This window comes from Rattus rattus, chromosome 12, assembly GCF_011064425.1.
Source record: "Rattus rattus isolate New Zealand chromosome 12, Rrattus_CSIRO_v1, whole genome shotgun sequence".
In the NCBI taxonomy this organism is placed as follows: Eukaryota; Metazoa; Chordata; class Mammalia; order Rodentia; family Muridae; genus Rattus; species Rattus rattus.
Window position 1 is genome coordinate 71,383,837 of NC_046165.1, and position 23,750 is coordinate 71,407,586.

The window sequence follows — 23,750 nt, forward strand, 5'->3', positions numbered from 1 at the left end:
AAAGGAGCTAAAACCATCCAGTAGAAAAAATATAGCATTTTCAACAAATGGTGCTGGTTTAACTGGAGGTCAGCATGTAGAAGAATGCAAATTGATCCATTCTTATCACCCTGTACAAAAAGTCAAAGTGGACAAAGGACCTCCACATAAAGCCAGATACACTCAAACTAATGGAAGAAAAAAGGGAAGAGCCTCAAACACATGGACACTGGGGAAAAATCTCCTGAATAGAACACCAATGGCTTATGCTCTATGATCAAGAATTGACAAATGGGAGCTCATAAAACTGCAAAGCTTCTATAAGGCAAAGAGCACTGTCATTAGGACAAAATGGCAACCAACAGATTGGGAAAAGATCTTTACTAATCCTACATCTGACAGAGGGCTAATATCCAAAATATACAAAGAACTCAAGAAGTTGGATTCCAGAGAATTAAATAACACTATTAAAAATGGGGTAAAAAGCTAAACAATGAATTGTTGGGAAGTACCTAAAGAAATGTTCAGCATCCTTAGTCAACAGGGAAATGCAAATCAAAACAACCCTGAAATTTCCTTTCACACCAGTCAGAATGGCTAAGATCAAAAACTCAGGTGACAACGGATGCTGGTGAGGATATGGAGAAAGAGGAACACTTCTCCATTGTTGGTGGGATTGCAAACTAGTATGACCATTCTGGAAGTCAATCTGAAGATTCCTCAGAAAACTAGACATTGCATTACCTGAGGACCCAGCTGTACCTCTCCTGGACATATACCCAAAAGATGCCCCAACATACAACAAAGACACATGCTACACTATGTTTATAGCAGCCTTATTTATAATAGCCAGAATGTGGAAACAACCAGATGCCCTTCAACAGAAGAATGGATACAGAAAATATTGTATATCTACACGATGGATTACTACTCAGTTATCAAAAACAATGACTTCATGAAATTCATAGGCAAATAGATGGAACTAGAAAATGTCATCCTAAGAGAAGTGTCCCAATCAAAAGAAAACACACATGGTATGCACTCATTGATAAGTGGATATTAGCCCAAAAGTTCAAATTACCCAAGATACAATCCACAGACCACATGAAGCTCATGAAGAAGGATGACTAAAGTGGGGATACTTCATTCCTTCTTAAAAGGGGGAACAAAAATATTCATAGGAGGGAATATGGAGACAAAGTTTGGAGCAGAGACTGAAGGAATGGCCATTCAGAGCCTCCCCCACCTGAGGATCCAACCTATATACATACATCCCCCAATCTCAGACAATGTTGATGAAGCCAAGAAGTGCATGCTGATAGGATCATGATATAGCTGTCTCCTGAGAGGCTCAGCCAGAGCATGACAAATACAGAGGTGAATGCTAGCAGCAAACCATTGAACTGAGAATGGGGTCCTCATTGGAGGAATTAGAGAAAGGATTGAAGGATCTGAAGGGGCTTGCAACTCCATAAGAACAATAATGCCAATCAACCAGAGCCTCCAGGGACTAAACCACTACCGAAAGACTACACATGGACAGACCCATGGTTCCAGCTGCATATGTTACAGAGGATGGTCTTGTTGGGCACCAGTGGGAAGAGAAGTCCTTGGTCCTGTCAAAGCTGGATGCACATCCCCTCCCCCCCCCCGCCAACGTAGGGGAATGTCAGGGCTGGTTGGGGAGGGAGAACTCCTTTATAGAAGAAGTGGAGGATGATAGGACAAGGATCTTATGGACAGAAAACTTGAAAAGGGAATATTTGAAATGTAAATAAAAATATCCAATAAAAAAGCAAAAAGACAATCTGAAGAACAGAAGAAAATACTAAAAAACATCATATTTCTGATAAAGGTCTAGCTTCTAGAATATATTTTAAAAGTTTGCATATGGCTATTGCTAATATGAGTTCAAAAAATCACTGAAGGAAGATCTCAGCCTCAGATAGTATGCAAGACAAAGAGCCTTTATTCTGGAGAAACAATCAGCATATGGGGGCTAAACATTCTTCAAAATGCTGACCCTAGACAAAGGCACACAGACCTTCTTAAAAGGAATTAGGGTTTATTTTCTAAAAGGATTAGGTAATCTAAAATTTCACTGGTGGATGCTAGAGGTCACAGGTGATCAGTGGTCTACATTCCTATGTCATGAGCATTCAGTCATGTCACAAGAGTTGGCCTCTGGTTGGCTTGTGTCAGTTGGCCACTGGTTTATCCTTCTATGTCATTAATGTTTAACCACAGAATGAGATAGGGGTGTCCAGTACAGATGGCCGATCCTGAGACAAAGTATTTTCCCATTCTTGTGGTTACCCTAGGCTGTTCTTTGGGAGGGGATTTTTTACTTTCTTCCTGGATTTTATGGTCTGTTCCTGAAGACTTATGGTGTAGTTTCTGGAACTTATGGTCTATTCCCAAAGTTGGTGCCCTATGGTCTTCTTTTTGAAATCAGGTCTGGTCCTTAAACGGAGACAAGTGGGGTTTATGTTGTCCTTTCACTAAGGCTACTAGCTACTCTCCACAACCTAACACCATTTCTTATGTCTTCAAATTTAGATAAATTGATCTGGTACCCAACTGGAAGTTTCATTCCTACCTACTGACTAGCATTCATGGTGGCAGAAAAGTGATTGTCAGTATCACTCAGCTACAAACCCTGTAACCTACAACAGCAACCTGCCCACTGGATATACTGATATAATAGTGGCACAGGTAGTAGTACAAGAGCAGTGATTTCTGATTGGATTTAAGGCACACCCCTCGAATAGGAATATATACCCCCCACTTTTAAAATGACCAAGAACTTGACTTGATTGGTAAGGACCACTCAGGAAAAATGTACTACTATTATTATCCTAAAGGAACATAATAAAACTTCTGATAACATATTGCTATACCCATAGATCTCTCAACCCTCATCAGCTTCTTTTTGTAGTAGGTGATAGTTAATAGAGAGACTCACAACTGGATGACATACAGAGAGCCTGAGACTTTGGATCACTCGGTCCTAAATTTGATGTCTTTATCAACCCTCCCCCTGTCAAGGCTCAGGGCTCTACGTGGAATGAAAACCTAAAGACTGTAAGAGCCAGTCATGGTGGATGATTCCAGGGAAATAGAGTCATTTAAGGAGTTGGGGATTTAGCTCAGTAGTAGAGCACTTGCCTAGGAAGCGCAAGGCCCTGAGTTCGGTCCCCAGCTCCGAAAAAAAAAAAATAGAGTCATTTAGATACAATAGGATGGATAAACTTATGAACTCACATAGACTGTGATAGTACTCATAATATCTTCACAGTTTCAAACCAGACCCTCTTCAAAGAAAAAAAATTCTAACATAGAGAGGAAGTGGACACAAAATCCTACCATTAACCAAGACTCTTTTTGTAATTGACACCTATTGGAAAGAGAAAATAAATTTTCTTGGATAGTTTTATGTCAACTTGAAAGGTAGAGTTATCTGAAAGGAGGAAAGCTCAAGAGAATGCCTCTATAACATCTGGCTGTAGGCCATTCTCTTGATTGGGAATTGGTAGTGGAGGGCCCAATCCATTGTAGGTGGTGCCATCCCTAGAATGGTGGTCCTAAGTTCTATAAGAAAGCAGGCTGAGCAAGCCATGGGGAGCAAGCCAGGGAGCAGCACCCCTTCATTGCCTCTGCATCAGCTCTTGACTGCGGTTCCTAATGGGTTTGAGTTCCTGTCCTAGTTCCATTCAGTGATGTGTCACAATGTGGAAGTGTAAGCCAAACAAACCTTTTCCTTACCAACCTGCTTTTTGTCATGGGTTTTCATTGCAGCAATAAAAACCCTTACTAAGACATCACTTTTCTCCTGGAGGGTATATATCAACGACTCCAGGGGCCATTCCCAAGAGTAGACAACACAAAATGGACTCCATTTATTTGTGTGTGTGTGCTTTTTGTTTTGTTTTAGACTTCATTAGCTTATTAGTGTTTTGCCTGCTTGTTTTGCTCTTTGTTTTTGGGAGGAGTTGAGAGGGGGAAAGAATATGATTTAAGAAAACACATAGTCTATAAAAAAAGAATCACATTAAAGAAAAGAAATACTAGTGTCTGCTTCCCTCAAAAAAGGTTCCTGTATACAATATTCTAGAGGAACTAGATGGTTTCTGGGGGAGAGAGAGAGAGAGAGAGAGAGAGAGAGAGAGAGAGAGAGAGAGAGAGAGAGAGAGAGAGAGAGAGAGAGAGAATGGGAGATGGGAGAGAGAATTTTCTTTTTAGTGTATTATTCCTGGTAGGTCACCCATGCTCCACTAGATGACCCCACAGCAAGAACTATCCAGCACAAATTGGAGTTGATGGGTTAGTAAACTAAAAAAAGAAAAGAAAAGAAGAAGACATGGGAAGAAGGATATGGGAGTGGATGTGGGTATGTCTTGGTGATTTACTGCTGTGAGAAGACACCATGACTGAGACAAGTCTTACAAGAACAACACTTGATTGGGGCTGGCTTACAGGTTCAGAGATTTAGTCCATTGTCCTCAAGGTGGGAACATAGCAGGCATGGTGCAGGAGGAGCTGAGAGTTCTACATCTTCATCTGAAGGCTGCTAGAAGGCTGACTTCCAGACAGCTAGGACAATGGTCTTAAAGCCCATGCCTTTTTGGCACACCTACTCCAAGGCCACAACTACTCCAACAAGGCTACACCTCCAAATAGTGCCACTCCCTGGGTCTATCATATTCAAACCATCACAGGGTATAATTAGGGGGTGGAGTGGTGGGTGAATATGATCAAAATATATTGTGTAAAATTCTCAAACAATTAGAAAGCCTTTAAAAAGCCATTGTACAACTTAACAATAAAATAACAAACAATATATTGTTAAAATGAGCAAAAGAACTTGTTCGCTGGTGCAGGCAAGTAATCTTATTTACTTGAGAAGTGAGACAGGTGAATTAACTGGGCTACATGGTGAGTTTAAGACCAGGCAGGGCAACTTAGTGGGATAGTCTCAAAATAAGAGGTAAACGTAGAAAAGACTGGGGATATACTTTTGTGTTAGTGCTTGCTTAGGATCTACAAGACCTAGGATTAATCATCCAGTGCCACGTCCTTGACAGTCACGCTAACAGAAGACTGAAGTATTTCTATGAAGATGTGCATCCCTGGGTCTGGGACTCATGCAGGCATTTTTCACTATCCTTCCTGTCTGCCATTAATGATATCTTCAGTCTCACAGAAGACTTGCAGGAGCCCTTCCTCTTACCCTACTTTCTGGGGACTGTCGCTTGGAGTAGAACCTTTCCTGCTGTCCCTCACAGCCTTCCTTGCTACCCTATTTTCATTCCTTTGCATGGATCATCCATTTCCACAAATACTTTCTACCAGGGACTCCAGTGGCCATACTAGGCTGGAACTCAGGTAGGCAGTTGTAACTGTTCTTCTGTCTGTCATTATGCTTTCTCCAGTCTTTACTCCTAGTGCTGTCGCAGCCTTTTTACAGAAGCCCCTCCTCCCAACCAAACTCCATTCACTAGTGACTCCACATTTTGGTGCAGAATCAGGGATACTCTTGCCATTTCACCCATCTCCAGACTTTTCTCTCTTTTTTTGGATATTTTCTTTACTTACATTTCAAATGTTATCCTGTGTACCGGCTAGTTTTGTGTGTCAAGTTGACACAAGCTGGAGTTATCACAGAAAAAGGAGCCTCCGTTGTGGAAATGCCTTCATGAGACCCAGCTGTAAGGCATTTTCTCAATTAGTGATCAAGGTGGGAGGACCCAGCCCATTGTGGGTAGTGCCATCCCTGGGCTGGTAGTCTTGAGTTCTATAAGAGAGCAAGCCGAGCAAGCCAGGGGAAGCAAGCCAGTAAGTAACATCCCTCCATGGCCTCTGCATCAGCTCCTGCTTCCTGACCTGCTTGAGCTCCAGTCCTGACTTCCTTTTGTAATGAACAGCAACATAGAAGTAAGTTGAATAAACCCTTTCCTCCCCAACTTGCTTCTTGGTCATGATGTTTGTGCAGGAATAGAAACCGTGACTAAGACATCCCATTTCCCGATTTCCCCCCTGGAGTCCTGCTATCCTTTTTTCCCTCCCCCTGACTCTATGAGACTGTTCCCCCACCCACCCACTCACTCACTCCCATCTCAATGCCTTGGCTTTGAGCCTACACAAGAGCATTGAGCCTTCACAAGGCCAAGGGCTTCTCCTCTCATTGATGCCCTATAAGGCCATCCTCTGCTACATATGTGGCTGGAGCCATGGGTCCCTCAATATGTACACTTTGGTTGGTGGTTTACACTCTGGGAGCTCTGGGGGGTCTGGTTGCTTGATATTCCTATAGGGTTGAGAACCCCTTCAGCTCCTTCAGTCCTTTCTCTAACTCCTCCATTAGGGACCCCATTCTCAGTTCAATTTATGACTTCATGAAATTCTTAGCCAAATGGATGAAACTAGAAAATAACATTCTGGGTGAGGTAACCCAATCACAAAAGAATGCACATGGTGTGCACTCACTGATAAGTGGATATTAGCCCAAAAGCTCAGATTACCCAAGATACAATCCACAGACCACATGAAGCTCAAGAAGTTGGAAAACCAAAGAGTGGATGTTTCAGTCCTTCTTAGAAGGGAGAACAAAATATTCACGGGAGGAAATACAAAGTGTGGAGCAGAGACTAAGAGAAAGGTCATCCAGAGATGGCTCCACCTGGGGATCCACCCCATATGCTGTCACGAAACCCAGACAATATTGTGGATGCCAAGAAGTGCATGCTGACAGGAGCCTGATATAGCCGTCTCCTGAGAGGCTCTGCCAGACCCTGATAAATACAGAGGCAGGTGCTCACAATATCCAGACTTTTTATTTATTCAACTGTAGCATGTTTACTGGAGCCCTTCCCCCAAAACACCTATATCCCTTGGAGACTCTGACTCCTGATATGGACACATTCCTCTCTCTTTCCCACAGTCTTCTCAGCCTTTCCTTCTAATACCTCTTCATTCCTTTCTGCCAGTGACCTACCCACAAAACTACTCTTTACCAGAGACCCCACAGCAACTACACTTGCTTAGGGTATAAGCAAAGGGTAACAGCAACCAAAGAACAGAACACACACTCAACAACAAAATCAGGTACCAATACCGAGAAACATCTCAAACATCATGGCTCTGAATGCTTAGACCTCAGTGCAGAACACAAAAGCAAACAGTCAAGACAACCAGCCTCCACCAGAAGCCAGTAATCCTTTTACAGTAGACCTCGAGAAATACAATACAGTTGAACCATAAGACAAGGGCTTCAAAGATAGCAACTATGAACATGTTTAAGGATCTTACAGAAAATATGAATAAAGAGGATATGAATAATGAAGTCTGTGAAAACACAAGCAGTTGAATAAAATATTGAAAAATTAAAGGTATGAAAGTACAATTAATTAGAGAACACTGAAGCTTTTTTTTTCTTTTTGCATGTAGAACCACTGATGGGGGGGGGGGGTCTTGCCGGTGGCAACCCTTGAGATTAAAGTGGAGTTACAGGGACTCCAGACACTAGCTGGGAAGTGAGTTAATAGAAACAATTATTTAGGCCAATCACTTGATTACAAAGCAGGAGTTTCCATCTGGGCTTCGAGCATCAAGTGGTCCAACATCTAAGTGTCACTGGTTCCAACATCTAAGGAATCAGTGGCATCGGGGGGTCAAGAACTGGGTCAGCTTTGAGCTGCCTCGATGATATTAGAATGGGGTCTAAGCAGTGGTGACTTTAGGGATCTCCAGCTTACACTTTACTTGGCCAGGCAATTCCCAAGGGACCTGCTAGCAAACTCGGCCTTGCCATCCAACTCTTTCTTGATTCTAAGCACATGATTGTACTTGACCAGTTGTTCAGATCATCAAGGGACACCAGTCTTGATCTGCCCAGTGCAAAGCCCTACCACCAGGTCAGTGATGGAAGTACCCTTAGTCTCCCTAGAACGATGTGGGACACCATGACATGCCAACCATTGGACTGTGCTATCTTACACTTTTACAGAGATTCAGTCACAGAGCTGATTTGGTTCACCCTGAGTGGAGGCAGTTGCAGAACTTCTTTCCCACAGCCTTAGCAATCCATTTAGGATTGGTTATTATGAGATACTCTCAACCACGTGCACTAGCTGTGAACTTCTTCCAAGCTTTCCCATTGTCCTGGTCAAAGGGGTCTTCCATGAACATCATTGGATACTCCCGGATGAAGAACTTATATAGGTCAGCCAGCTGTTCAGGTGTGATGTACTTGCTGAAGTCATAGGAGACTTGGAGTTCAGGTCATATTTGCCAGATCTAAAGAACTCAGAGGCAGCCATATCCACACCAATAATGACTTGGTCAGTGTAGCTGGACTTTGTAATTGCGATCTTCAAGCAGCACTAGCACTTCAGGACATTAAATGCAAACCTGCCCTTGTCACTCACATTGGTGGCACACCTTCTCATATTTCTCCTTGATGGCATTCTTCAGGTTGTGGTAAACCTTTGCTCCAATGCACAGCACTTCATGGAAACTGGATGCCCCAACAGGGAGGATCATGAACTCTTGTATGGCCAGCTTGTTTCTAGCTGTTGATCACATTGAAAGGTGAGACTGGCAGGATGCTTGGCATAGCAGCTTGAAAGAGACCTTTTGAAGTGCAAAGATCAACCTCAACCATGGGATTCCTATGACAGTCAAAGATCTCAGTGGGATGAATCTTGAGAGTAGACATGGTGAACTTCTGACCTTCCAATTGCTTTCTGTAGACTTCAAAAAGAGCATTCAGTAGAATTTAACAGCAGCAGCAGCAGAATTGCTAGAGGGAGCCCAAACAAATAAAAGTGAAAAAGTTTAGGATGGCAAACAAAAACGACATAGTTAAGCTTCACCAACAGAGTACACGATGTGGAAGAGGGAATCTCTACAAGATAGAAGAAATTGATAAGTCAACCTAAGAAAATGTTAAATCTAAAAAAATCCAGGCAAAATTACACAGAAAATAAAGAATTCTATGAAAAGACAAAATCTAAAAGAGAGAGAGAGAGAGAGAGAGAGAGAGAGAGAGAGAGAGAGAGAAGAAACCCATGTCAAAGTGTCAAAGGCACAGAAAATACTTTCAACAAATCATATAGAAATATTTCTCCAACCTAAAGAAGGAGGTTCCTATCAAGGTACAAGAAGCATACACCAAATAGACAGGACCAGAAAAGAAATTCCCCATGACACATAATAATTAAAACACTAAATATACAGAACAAAAAAAGGATGTTAAAAGCCACAAAGGAAAAAGACCAAGTAATATATGAAGGCAGATCTATGAGAACTACACGTGACTTCTTAGTGGAGACTCTGAAAGCCAGAAGGATCTGGATGTATATTCTACAATTCTTTTTCCCCCAGAAGCACAAAATTGTTTTATATTTTCAGTAGGGTTTTTATTTATTTACTTATTCATTACTTACTAAAAACCTCTTGCACTGTAGCTTGTAGATATTGAGCTATTCTATCCTGATTACGCTGGCTTTAGACTACTTCCCAATCTATTTCTCAGTCATGGGGCCTGATATTTGCCATCTTGGTCTCACCCCGGCCTCCTCCTTCAGTGCCCTGATGGCCACTCCCTGGGTTCCACCTGAGACCCTCTACTTTTTAAGAAACCTCAGATGCTAGTCCAAACTACTATACCCAGAAAAACTAACAACTACAATCAATAGAGAAAGAAATACATTCCATGAGTAAAACAAAATGTAAGGCATTTTTAATTACCAATTCAGATCTACAGAAGGCTCTAGAAAGAACCTTCAGTCTGAAGTGGTTAACACACACAAGAGACACAAGGAATGAGTAATACCAGACCAGTAAATCAATAGAAGAGGGAAAAACCCCACACCATAAAAACAAAATAATAGGAACAAATAAACACTGCTTACTGGTAGCTCTCAATACTAATGGCATCAATTCTCCAAACACAGACTAACTGACTTGATCAGACAATAGAATTTATTTTTCTATTACATCCAAGAAACAAACCTCATCATCGGAGATAGGCACCTCCTCAGTGCAAAAGGAGGAGAAAGATATTCCAAACAAATTGCTCCAAAAATCAAGTAGGTTCAGCCATTTTAAGAGCTGAGAAAATATAGACTTCAAAACAAAAGTAATCAGAAGAGATATGGAAGGACACTAGGTACTCATGAAAGGGAAAAAACACCAAGAGTACATGGCAATTCTAAACATTTATAAACCAAACACAAGGACATCCAAAAACATTGCTATAGCTAAAATCACATGTCAACTCTCACAGAGCGATAGAGGGAGACTAATACCACCTGCTTGACAATAGAAAGTTTATAGAAATGCTGAAGTTCAATAATGTCAAATGGACCTAGCAGGTATCTACAGATCATTTCACCCAAACACTAAAGAATATACTTTCTTTTCGGAAGCTCATAGAAAAACAAGACCATCAGCAACACCCAATATGTCTTCATGATAGAAGTCCTGGAGAAATTAGGGATACAATGGAAAAACCCAACATAATAAATGCACTTTCTGTAAGACCAAAACCAACATCATCCTAAACTCAGAGAAACTTAAAGCATTTCCATTAAAATAAAAAAACAAGCTAAGGGTGTCCACTCTATATATATTCAATATTTTGCTAGCAATATTAGCTAGAGCAGTAAGACAACTGAAGGCGATCAAGGGGATACAACTAGGAAAGGAAGAAGTGGAATTATCTATTTGTAGATGATATGACTCTATACATAAAAGACCACACAAACTCTACCAGGAAACTTCTACAGCTGATAAACACAAGCCAGGCAAAACCCCAGCATGGACAAGAGGAAGTGGGCATGAAATACCAGCCTTAGCCAAGAAGCTATTTGAAATGACCCATGCTTGAAGAGGGAAATCCATTTCCTTCAACATAGTAAAAATAGGTATAGCAACCACACTCCATGTCAGGCAGTGCTCGTACTGCATTGTTTGGATTTGACTTGGTTTCTTTAGTTGTTTAAGATGAAAAAAAGAACATGAAGTTGGGTTGGAGAGGAGGATGGTAGGATCTGTGAGGAGTTGGGGAGGGGAAAGAATAAGACCAAAATACAGTATATGAAATTCTCAAAGAATAAATAAAACCATTATTTAAAAAATCATAATAAGCAGGGTGATGGCCTTTAATCCCAGTACTCTGGAGACAGAGGCAAGCAGATCTCTGAGTTCAAGGTCACCCAGTTCTACAAAGTGAGTTCCAAGAAAGCCAGGGCTACACAGGGAAACCCTATCATGAAAAACAAAAAAAATTTAAAATATATAAGAAAAGGAAAAGACATTTTAAAAAAACTATGAAATCCTGTCTTTCAAAAAAAAAAGCAGCATGGACATTAGAGAAATTTTCCTGAACAAAACACCAATGACTTATGCTCTAAGATCAAGAATTGACAAATGGGACCTCTTAAAACTGCAAAGCTTCTGTAAGGCAAAAGACACTGTCATTAGAACAAAACGGCAACCAACAGATTGGGAAAAGACCTTTACCAATCCAACATCTGATAGAGGACTAATATCCAAAATATACAAAGAATTCAAGAAGTTAGACTCCGGATAGTCAAATGACCCTATTAAAAAATGGGGTACAGAGCTAAACAAAACATTCTCAGCTGAGGATTATCAAATGGCCAAAAAGCACCTAAAGAAATGCTCAACATCCTTAGTCATCAGGGAAATGCAAATCAAAACAACCCCGAGATTCCACCTCATACCAGTCAGAATGGCTAAGATCAAAAACTGTTGACAGCAGATGGAGTACACAATGGAGTACTACTCAGATATCAAAAACAATGACTTCATGAAATTCATAGGCAAATGGAATGAACTAGAAAATATCATCCTGAGTGAGGTAACCCAATCACGGAAAAACACACTTGGTATGCACTCATTGATAAGTGGATATTATTCCAAAAGCCTGAATTACCCAAGATGCAATCCACAGACCACATGAAGCTCAAGAATAAGGACGACCAAAATGCAGATGCTTCACTCCTTCTTAAAAGGGGGAATAAAAATATTCATAGGAGGGGATATGGAGGCAGAGTTTAGAGCAGAGACTGAAGGAACAGCCATTCAGAGCCTGCCCTACATGTGGCAAATATATATATATATATCAAAACTAAATAAGATTGATGAAGCTAAAAAGTGCATGCTGAAAGGAACTGGATATAGATCTCTCCTGAGAGACACATCCAGAGCATGTCCAATACAGAGGTCAATGCTAGCACCAAACCACTGAACTGAAAACAGGACCCCCTTTTGGAGAATTAGAGGAAGGATTGAAAGAGCTGAAGAGGCTTGCAACCCGATAAGAACAGCAATGCCAACCAACCAGAGCTTCCAGGGACTAAACCACTACCAAAAGACTATACATGGACTGACCCAGGGCTCCAACTGCATATGTAGCGGAGACTAGCCTTGTTGGGGCGCCAGTAGAAGGGGAAGCCCTTGGTTCTGCTAAGGTTGGATCCCCAGTGCAGAGGAATGTCGGGAGGGGATAAGGAGGGTAGATGGGGGGAACACACATATCGGGGAGGGGGAGGGGATGGGGGCCTTATAGACAGGAAACTGGGAAAGGGAATAACATTTGAAATGTAAATAAAGAAATATATCTAAAAAAATTTTTAAAGCAGGATTAATTCTAAAGGCAAATAAAAGATGTTGTTTTTGTTATTGTTGTTGTACTGTTGTAAGATTTCTCTCCAGTGCCACATATACCAAAAAAAAAAAATAAAATAAAATAAAGATAAATGTGTTGGCAAGGCTGTGGGGGGGAAAAGGGAATATTTGCATACTGTTTTCTTAAGCCAATATATAAACAGTTCCTCAAAATTAAGAATATAACTATCATATAATTTTTTAATCACATCGTGGGTATACCAAAAGAAATAAATCAATAACTCAAAGAGACAACTGCTCCTAAGTGTTTATTTAGCATTCTCATCAAATTAAGAAATAAAAACAACCAAAGTGCTAATGAACTGACAGGTTGTTTTGTTTTTGCTTTTTTACTTTTTTATTTATTCACTTTACAACCCCAAATCAGTTCCCCTCCTCCCAGTACCCCCTCCTCATGCAAGTCCTCTCTTATTCCCCCTCCCCTAACCTCTGGGTATTACTCCCCCACACTAACCTCCCTGGCCCCCTGCACATCAAGTCACTCCAGGACTAGGTACATCCTCTCCCACTGAGATGATTCATTTAGTGACTCAGGATCCACAGGCTGGCAAGTAACAGGCTCAGGGACAGACCCTACTCAAGTTGATGGGGACCAGCATGAAGACCGAAGGGTTCATCTGCTACATATGTGCAGGAGCCTAGGTCCAGTCGGTGCTTATTCATTGGTGATTCAGTCTCTGGGAGCCCCCAAGGGTCCAGGTTAGTGGACTCTGTTGGTCTTCCTGTGGAGTTCCTGTCCCTCCCCCAACTCTAACTGATGATTTTTTTAATGTGGTGCGTGTGAATAAAATGAAATACTGTGTGCTAGCCGCTTTTCAAAAGTGAAATATTGTCACTGGAGACTACATAAGTGGAAGTGGACATGATTGTGTTAAATAAAATTATCCAAGCTCAGAAAAGTAAATGCTGGATTATCTCACTCACAATCAGAATATTTCTTATATAATTTTAGATATTCTTAGATGTCTGAGAATGTTTATCCCACAAGAGTTGAGAGTAGAATGGAACTTTCCTGAAGCTAGGGAAAGGGAAGGGTTGAAAGGGTGGGGAGAAATTGATCAACAGTAACTGTACATAGTTACACAGGAACAGGAGAATTTGTGTGCACAGTAGGACTGCTATAGATAACTCTACATATTTCTTAATTGCTATGAGACAATATTTTGAAGGCTTTAGTTCAAAAATAATATCTGAGGAGAATGTGAATATGTATAATCAGATATATACATCAAATAAGCATACATCAAACATGACATGGTACCTCACAACATTTATACTTTGTGTATCATGAATAAGTTAAAAATAAATTAGCCAGGTATGGTAAGACTTGCCTTTAATCCCAGTACTTGAAGGGCAAAAGCGGGTAGATCTCAGTGAGTTCAATCCCAGGCAGGTTTACAAAGCAAGTTCTAGAACACCCAGGGCTAATACACAGAGAAACACTATCTCAAAAAACCAAAAATAAATAAATAAACAACAAACAAAAAACAAATTTAAGGGGCTAGAAAGATTGCTCGATGGTTAAAAGCACTGCCTGCTCTCGCAGAGGGCCTGGGTTGAGTTCCCAGCACCCACATGGTTGCTCAGAACTGTCTGTAAGTCCAGTTGAAGGGATCTGACACCCTCTTCTTCTGGATTCAGTGGGTACAAAGCATGTATGTGGTGCTCAGACATATCTGTAGGCAATGTATATTAAAAACTGACATATGAAAAATAAATCTTAAAATATACACATTTTAATTTTTAAAAATTAGTATGATCTTCATCTCTCCACTTCGTATTCTTCTTCATTGATTTAAACACCAAACACAAATAGTTACAGCAAAGAAAAATGACAAGGAGAACCAGGGTAAGGGATTCTAATTTATATACACATTTGCTATTGTCTGAAATAAAAAAACTTTGAGGTCAAAAAAATTGACAGTAGGTTTTGTTTTGTTTCATTTCTTTTGCCTGAAAGGCATATTTTATTAATACTTCATGCCACGTGCTTTGGAAATATCTCAAAAGTTCTAAAAGTTATGCATTGTATTCTTTTTAATTTTGTTTTAATGTATATGAATATATACAGAAAGAGAATGAGAGAGAAAGACAGAGAGACAGAGAAGGTGTGGGCATATCTACATGCCATATCATAAATGTAGAGGTCAGAGTTCTCCAATTTTGTGGAGTCGGTTCTCTCCTTCCACCTTTCGGTGTGACCCAGTAACTACACTTAGGTTGCCAAGTGCACATACCAAGCCTTTATGCAAATGAACCATCCTGTGGGCCCTATTCATACTTTATGGAGAAGAAAGTAAGGATCAGAGACCTGACATGTGGATTGCTGTAGAGATGAGGGCAGGTAAACTATAAGACGGAGTCTGTAATTGGGCAGTAAAAAGAGAAGTTTGAAGTCTGAAGGTTTTAGAGACGGGACAGAGAGGACAGAAGGACAGAGAAAATGGAAGAAGAGGAAGGACCAGATTCACATGGCTTTAAATAACCACAGGTAGCTATGAATATCATAACAACATAGGACAATTTGTCCAATCTAGGTGGGCAGCTTGGATCAATATCAAATGTCTCTGAGTTCATCATGTGGGCGTTTTGTGGGTTGAGAATTTACTGATATAAATCTGACAGATAAACTACAAGCCTCTAGAGTTTTGATTTTGCTGGGTAATGGGAATTTGTGACAGCTAACGATGGGGGCAGATGGCTGGGAAGGTCCAGTGGTTCAGAGGTAGGCGAACCAAAACAGAAAAGACCACGACTTGCAGCTCCCAATGGGGGAGGGGAAACCGCATTACAAGAGCATAGCCCGCAACAATATGGGTTGATGCTTTAATATTACATGCAGCACTGACACATTTCCCAAAATTTAAACATCCAGGACTTTTACAGTTGTACCCAGACAATCTAACTTCCAGACAAAGTATCTACACTATCAGAGGGCTGACTGACCCTCACATCCACTTCCCTTCCTCTGTCTGTGTTCTCATACGAATTAAATAAGAAAGTGCAGAGCCATCATCTAGTAATTAGCTCCTCACATACAGTCGCTAAGTACTAGTAGTTAATTTCCTATATACATTATGCCCCCAAAAGTTACTGGAGTTCTGTTGGATTGTTTTGTGTTGTTTGTTTTCATTAACTTCCTTTAGAGACAGACACCAGGGTGATTGCATCAGCGGCCACAGCATTCACTTTCTCTATCTAGTAACCTGGCAAGCTGATGTCACGGTTGGGATGTTGCCTTGGAAATAAAGCCTTGATAATGCAGGTGGAACACCACCAATGCAACAGCTGCCAGCCACAGCTGCTTGCTTCCTTCATGATTCCCCCTCAGAGCTTAAAACTTGAAAGTTGTATCTGTAACTAACAATAAAACTTAAAGTGTGTGACAGAGGAAACAAGACCCTTCGGCCACACTGGGGTTCTGAGTAAATCAGTAACATTTTCTTTTTAAATTGTTCTGATCAACCGGGGCAACTCTGAAACTGATTGCTCACAGCTCTGAATCCCTACTCATCACTGGGTCTGTAAAGACACAGAAGATACACTGCCCTTAGCCCACAACATCAGTCAACTGGACACCATCCTAGGAACTCTTCCTGCAGAATTATTTGCATCCTGAAGACAGGGCAAGAGTATAGATGCAACAGTATGGCTTTAGTAGAAATCCGGAATAGAACCTCTCTGCCCTGACGCATGACTGACAAGCTCTCCAGGAACTTCAGTAACACAAGGTTTTTCTGACTATCCAACTTCAAGAATTTTCCTGCTAGAAGATAATTTTCATTATACTCAAACTCCACAACAGAATGCCCGGGTATCTTCGAAGGGACTGAGAGAACCAGAAAGCACTCAGGTGAGATTTAAAAATAATCTTTCTTATTTTGCTCATCCTCTTCTACATTTTCCTGAAATGTATAGGTTCATGCACTGTGTGTGTGTGTGTGTGTGTGTGTGTGTGTGTGTGAGAGAGAGAGAGAGAGAGAGAGAGAGAGAGAGAGAGATTGAGTTCATTTGTCTTACATGTATAAGTATTTTGCCTGAATGCCTGGTGCCCATAGAGGTCAGAAGAAGGTATCATATACCCTGGAACCAGAGTTGTGGATTCTGGGAACCATGCCCTGGTTTCGTGAGAGTGACAGGTGCTCTTAACTCTGAACTGTCTCGCTATCCCATATTTTTGACCTCCGTTATTCGATGTCATTGGGCACTACAATTTCCAAGCATCTTTCTCTGTGAGCTCACAAAAAGTCCAAGAAAAACAATGGTGGCAAGAGAAAGGGTGAGGTAACAGTGTATATCACTGTCCAAAGAGGAGGAAGCAGAAGTCTTTGCTTCAGGACAAATGTCACCTGATGACTTTAAAATCAACCCCTGGCCCTTCAACTTTTAGTTTTTAAACAAGGAAATTGGCTTTAAGTCACTAATTAAATAACTGAAATAGTTTTCTGTAGCAAAAGAAAAAATGTTAAACGAATGTTCTAATAAGAATGATAAACTGTAAAATCTATCCACAGTTATGTAAAGACGCTGCTGTAAATTCTAACAAAACACTAGTCTACTTCTGTTTCAGATGTTAATTGAAAGACCTCTGTCTGTTTGCCACTTAGTTAGTGCCTCAATTTGACCCTACTGTCAATCTTTCTTTTGACATAAACAGCAAGTGTCTATTATTTGCATAAGGCTGGCACAGGGAATATTAGAAATTGCTGAGAGCAGAGGGGAAGTTCCCTCTAACCAATATGAGAAAGACTCATTTTCCAGCAGAGTCTGATCCTGAGGACTGTTATAGACAGATAGTACAGGATGAGGGACTGTGGGGGACAAAGAAAGACAGGTGCCCAGGATGAGCCACCACTGGATGTCTGTGGGCGATGACGACACACAAAGATTGGGCAAGGCTGAGAAATGGGCCCCTGTAAAGAGCAAACCCCAAGCAGACTCAGGACACCTAAGAGAAGAAAGATGTCGTTAAGACACCTCTGCTTGACTCTCCTCCTATTATGCTGGTCACCTCAGAAGTTCAGAGCAATGGTGAAGTTGATAAAACCTTGGGCCAGGACATCTGAACTCTTGACCCAGCTATGATTCCAATTCTGCGTAACCTTGAGCCTAGTTAGTGCCTCTGTATGCCTCATTTTGCCATTTGTAAAATGGAAGAAAACATAAACCCTCAAATCCTTTTAAGAACTAAAATCCTGGGAACATACAATTGTTATAAGAACAGTAGTGGGAGTAGAGAGAGGTCTCAACAATTAAGAGCAAGGCGGCTCTTGTAGAGGCCCCAAGTTCTCTCGATAGAACCCACAAGGAAGCTTTAAGCATCTGTAACTCCAGTTCCAGAAGAATCTGATGCCCACTTCTGACCTCCATGGGCAGTAGGCATTCATAGTGCACATTAACATATGCAGGCAAAATACCCATACACATAATAGATAGATAGATAGATAGATAGATAGATAGATAGATAGATAGATAGATAGATAGATAGATAGATAGATAGATAGATAGATAGATAGATATAGATATATAGATATACATGGATAGATATATAGATAGATAGATAGATACATAGTTAATAAATCAATAAAAATCTTTTAAATTCCAGTGATACTTGGATCAGAGGAAAGCTAATTTTAAAAAAAAATAAATAAACAGCTTCTTTTGATTTACTCATAAATCAAGCAACAGAATGAGACTCTAAAGAGCTGCGATGGTCTAGTCAACACACAGACGTTGCTAAGCTTGGACCTTGACCTCCAGGTTAAGGGCAAGCCAGTATGCAGTGCAGGGCTTCTAGGATTTATGCAGCCTTATCTAAGGAACTGCTTGACAAACATCACAGCCACATGACCAGCAGCATAATGAATGGCTTTGGCCCTCAGAAACTGACATTGTGGACATCAAGCTCCCAGCACCTGGGCAAAGCTACCAGGGAAGAAGAGATGTGGGCCAGTGGAAAGTATAATAAATGAGAAAATTAAAAAAAAAAACTATATTCAAAGGCCAAGTTTAGACAAAAGACCTAGTTAGAGCTTGGATAATCTTAATCTTAATCTTAATCCATAATCTGAGCTGGTTGCGATGGCACACATCAGCAAATTCAGCAGTCGGGAAGGGAGAGAGAAGGATCAGGAGTTCAAGGACACCCTCAGCTACATAGCAAGTCTCCAGAAAAACCAAAAAACTATAAAGTAACTCTAAACACTGATACATCGCTACAGTAAGGGATAAATAGCTTCTTTGAGCTCCCCACCTTCCTCTTCAAGGTGATTTTTAATTTCCTAGTAAACCAAGGCTCACTATAGCATTATTTGCAAAGTGTGGATTTCACATCTAGAAGATGCTGAAAGAAGTTGTTGTTTTGTTTTGTTTTGTTTTTTTGAGAGTGAAGAATGTTTGTTTATTAGGAGCCCTATAGGAATCATCACCCTTGAAAGAAAGAAGCGTTAGCTGGGCAAGGGGAGGAGTTTGTCCTCCTCTGCAGTTTCAGTGGCTCCACTCAAGCCTGTGAGAAGGCTGAAGCCAGCATGGTCCGTTACAGTTATCCTGACTTGGGAAAAGAGAAACACTTTATCCTGCCAATGGCTAGACTGGAGCTGCCTTCCAAGGTGTATAGACGAGACACTTGTCAAAGCAGGATGACAGCTGAGGGCTGTCTGCTAGCATTTCCCCCTACAGTTGTTGGAATCAGCCTCTCAGTCCTGAGGAGGTCTCTGGAAGACCCAACGTCCACTGCCCATACCGTTTTCTTTTGTCTTCACCTGAGTGTGTGTTCGTTTGGCTTTGGAGTAGATGTCGTAGAGCAAAAGTTATATTTGCTACACTATGGGGGGAAGCCTGTGATTTAATCTGCCCGAACTGGCCCTTGTTATTGTTAAATGGGAACGAAGAGAATTGAGAAAATTGTTTCACTTGAAACTATGTCTACATTACATAGAAGACTATTTATTTTGAATTTAAAGAGCATTAATCACAGCCCTTATTTCTTTGCTGCTTTTCTGTTATAATCTAATATTCCAAAGGGTTTGGCTATATACTTTAGATCTAAGAGAAGGTACTATGTACAGACACCCAAGAGAATATCACACACATATTTTTGGAAATAGTTATTCCTACAAAAATACTTTTTATTTCTAAGTCTAAGTCCAAACCTACTTGAGGGCTCATGGGACAGTCTTATGTTTTATCTATTCATTTTTATTTATCTATTTAGATTGTTTTATGTATAACAATTGCAGTTTCCCTTCATTCCTTTCTTCCCAGTACCTCCCTACTCCTTCCCCCCTCATCCATTCCTTTTCTCTTCAGAAAAGGGCAGGCCTTCCATGGATCTCAACCAACCCTGGCATATCAAGCTGCAGAAAGACTAGGCACAACTTCTCCTGTGAAGTCTGGAAAGGCAACCCAGTAAGAGAAAGGGGTTAGAAAAGCAGGCAGTAGAATGAAAGACAGCCCCTGTTTGCAATGTTAGGAGTCCCTCAGGAAGACCAAGCTACACAACTATAATATATGTGTAGAGAATCGAAGTCAGTCTCAAGCAAAATCCCTAGTTGTCAGTTCAGTCTCTGTGAGCCCCTATAAGCCCAGATTAGTTTACTTTGTAGGATTTTTTGTGGTATCCTCGATTCTTTTGGATCTTACAGAGCATTTCATTTTAAAGAAACAAGACAGGGGACGTAGCTCAGAGATAAAACAAGCTCTTAATATCTTTGAGCTGCTATCAAATCTTCCGAATCAAGGGAGAAGGGACGGAACAAGAGAACGGGAAATGAACTGGATATTTAACTCATAGGTTCTAGATGTACATGACATCATGAATGACCAAGAAACAGAGGGACCAAATGATTGATGCACGTGTTAAGTGATACATTTGTTTCATGGTTTTTCCCTTAATTTTTGACACAGATTTTAAAAAAAATGGAAAAGGCTGTCCTCATCAACCAAACTTCAGTGACATCATTTCGGCTCACAGGTTTATCTGCAAATCCAAAAGTACAGATGTTTGTGTTTTTCATATTCCTCGTTTTCTATGTCATGACACTGGTTGGTAACATCCTCATTGTCATAACAATCATATTCGACCACCGGCTCCATACTCCCATGTATTTCTTCCTCAGCAATCTATCCTTTATTGATGTCTGCCATTCCACTGTCACTGTCCCAAAGATGCTGAGTGACACTTTGTCAGATGAAAAGGTCATCTCTTTTGATGCCTGTGTGGTCCAGATATTTTTCCTGCATCTCTTTGCCTGCACGGAGATCTTCCTGCTTACTGTCATGGCCTATGACCGCTATGTGGCCATTTGTAAGCCTTTGAGGTATATGACAATAATGAACTGGAAGGTGTGTACGGTGCTGGGAGTGGCCATGTGGACAGCAGGGACTGTGCACTCCATATCTTTCACCTCACTCACCATCAAGCTGCCCTACTGTGGTCCTGATGAGATTGACAACTTCTTCTGTGATGTACCTCAAGTGATAGAACTGGCTTGCACTGACACCCGCATCACTGAGATTCTCGTTGTCTCCAACAGTGGGATGATCTCTATGGTATGTTTTGTGATTATTGTTGTTTCCTATGCGGTCATCCTTGTGAGTCTGAGGCAGCAGATCTCTGACGGCAAGAGGAAAGCCCTGTCCACCTGTGCAGCCCACCTCACTGTGGTCACTCTGTTTCTGGGACACTGTATATTCATCTACTCACGCCCATCCATCAGCCTTCCCGAAGACAAAATCGTATCTGCATTTTTCACTGCTATAACCCCTCTGTTGAATCCCATAATCTACACCTTTAGGAATGAGGACATGAAGAGTGCCTTGAAGAAGTTAATCAGGAGGAAAGAGAGGAAAGAAAAGTAAAAATGATAAGTGCTTAGGATTCTTGGTGATCCAAATCAAAGAATCAACTATATATTGTATTTAACAAATGATATGACAACATTTTCTTCCAGTCCTATATCTAACAAAGTAACTGCTGTAACTAGTAACATTTTTCATATGCTAGACATTGTCATAGGACTGGGCGCTAACTTAACTCTCTTTATAGCAATAGTTGCATGTTCATCTAACTACAAGGAAACAAAAGCTCACTCAGAGTAAATACCATGCTGAAAGTCACCCTGCTACAAATCATAAAGACAGGATTCAGGGGCCCAGGAAGTAGCTCAGTACAGAATGTGTACTTGGCATATAAGAGGCCCTGGTTCCATTCCCTACTTCACACACACACAAAAAATCTCTCTCTCTCTCTCTCTCTCTCTCTCTCTCTCTCTCTCTCTCTCTCTCTCTCTCTCTCTCTCTCTCTCAGACACACACACACACACAGAGAGAGAGAGAGAGAGAGAGATACACACACACACACACACACACACACACACACACACACACACAAGTCACAAATTGGATTTCAATCAAATCTATCAACCCATCATTGCTCCAAGAGCTGGGAGAAAATACCAACCTGAATTCATTATCTCCTGCTTTTCAGTTGTCACCTCACCTACATTATTCATTCTGACATTTGCCTAGATGGCACACTAAAAGTGGATAAATGAAACAATTAGCATTTGAGTATAACTGGTGACAAAGATTCTGAACCATTGAAGTTACAAATCCTCTTGAGAGTTTACCCAAATCTGACATCAGGGTAACAAAATGAGGACATATTTCATATTTCACAAATATTTCCTGAGCATCAAATTTGTGCTAGATACTAGATTTATAGTTACAAATGCAACAAATATATAGACATCCCTACATGGAGTACACACTTTAGTCCAAAGAAGAAGCAAACTGTGAAAAACTAAATGTGGTTACAAATGCAACAAAATGCTGATGGGAGAGAGAATGAGTGTCGTGAACATGCAGAAAGACAGGACTTAGGCTGAGCAGTCCAGAGAAACCTCTTTGAGAAAGTCACATTTGAGCTGAGGTGTAAAACATGGAAAGGGAACCAGCCATGAAATATCGAAGCAGCAAACGTCCGTGCAGAGGAAATGGCAGGTGTAAAATCCTCTCTTGGTAAAGATGACTTGTTCCGAGAAGTAGCAACCACTGTGGCCACAGCCTAGATAGGAGGGCAGGCTAGAAAGAAAGGGGAACTGGAGAAGTAAAAAAAATCTTTCTGTGTTCACTTAAAGAGTTCGGAGTCTTTTTTCATACAATAAAAGTATTCCACAATGACAGACAAATAATGTGTGGGTTTTGCTAGGTAAGTAAACTTTGTGTTGTTGTTTTTGAAATAGGCTTTCAAGTAGCTCAGCCTGGCCTTAAACTCCTGATCCCTTGCCTTTAAGTTCCAGACCCTAGAGTTACAGGCATGAACCACTATGCCTGGATTAGTCTGATTATTATGTAGAGAACTAACCCAACTAAGTACTTATTACTAAACTAATCATAAGCACTTGATGTTGCTTCAAGTACTGAAAGAGAACACCAACTTGAGTCCATGGTCTATTTCCAGCTCCTTTCATTGCTTCAGGGTAGCCTACACCACAGCAAACAGGCATGTGGCAAATGGAATTGGCAAACAAAAAATTGTGTCTCTACATATTTATAAAAGAGAAAGTAGCTGGACATGGTGGTACCAGCTGTCATCCCCACATTTAAGATGTGGAGGCAGGAGGATCAGAGGTTCACAGTCAGCCTCAGCCCTGCATTAAGATGTGGAAGCAGGAGGATCAGAACTTCACAGTCAGCCTCAGCTACTTGCTGAGTTTAAGGTTAGCCTGGGCTACATAAGAACCTGTGTTTACAAAGGAGCATGACATACTGGAAATCAGACATTCACTGTGACTCTGTCACTCAGAGTCATACTGCAGTTCACCTTGGATCTCCTAAGCCATCAGCCATCAGTGAGGATGCCATCAATAAATCCCTGGACTATAACAACCATCTCTACTTTTAATGGTCCTTTACCTGTAAATGTATTAGTAGGTGATTTGAGCTTCAAAAGCTATTTCAGTTGTTCTGAGCTTTGGTTATGCAGGCATGGGGTGGGAGGGGGTTATTTAAGGTAGCACATGTTTATTTCCCACAGACACATCAGCTCACTA

At 40.9% G+C, this 23,750-nt stretch overlaps 1 protein-coding gene and 1 pseudogene across 1 annotated transcript; one reads left to right on the forward strand and one right to left on the reverse strand.

The window, feature by feature from the left end:
• Positions 1 to 7,736: 7,736 nt before the first annotated feature.
• On the reverse strand, positions 7,737 to 8,695 carry LOC116913228 (annotated as a pseudogene).
• An 11,918-nt stretch (positions 8,696 to 20,613) lies between these two features.
• On the forward strand, positions 20,614 to 21,613 carry LOC116913975 (olfactory receptor 4E1-like). Its single transcript, XM_032918247.1, has one exon. The coding sequence runs from the start codon at positions 20,614 to 20,616 to the stop codon at positions 21,553 to 21,555; it is 942 nt and encodes a 313-aa protein (XP_032774138.1). The 3' UTR covers positions 21,556 to 21,613.
• The last annotated feature ends 2,137 nt before the right edge of the window (positions 21,614 to 23,750 follow it).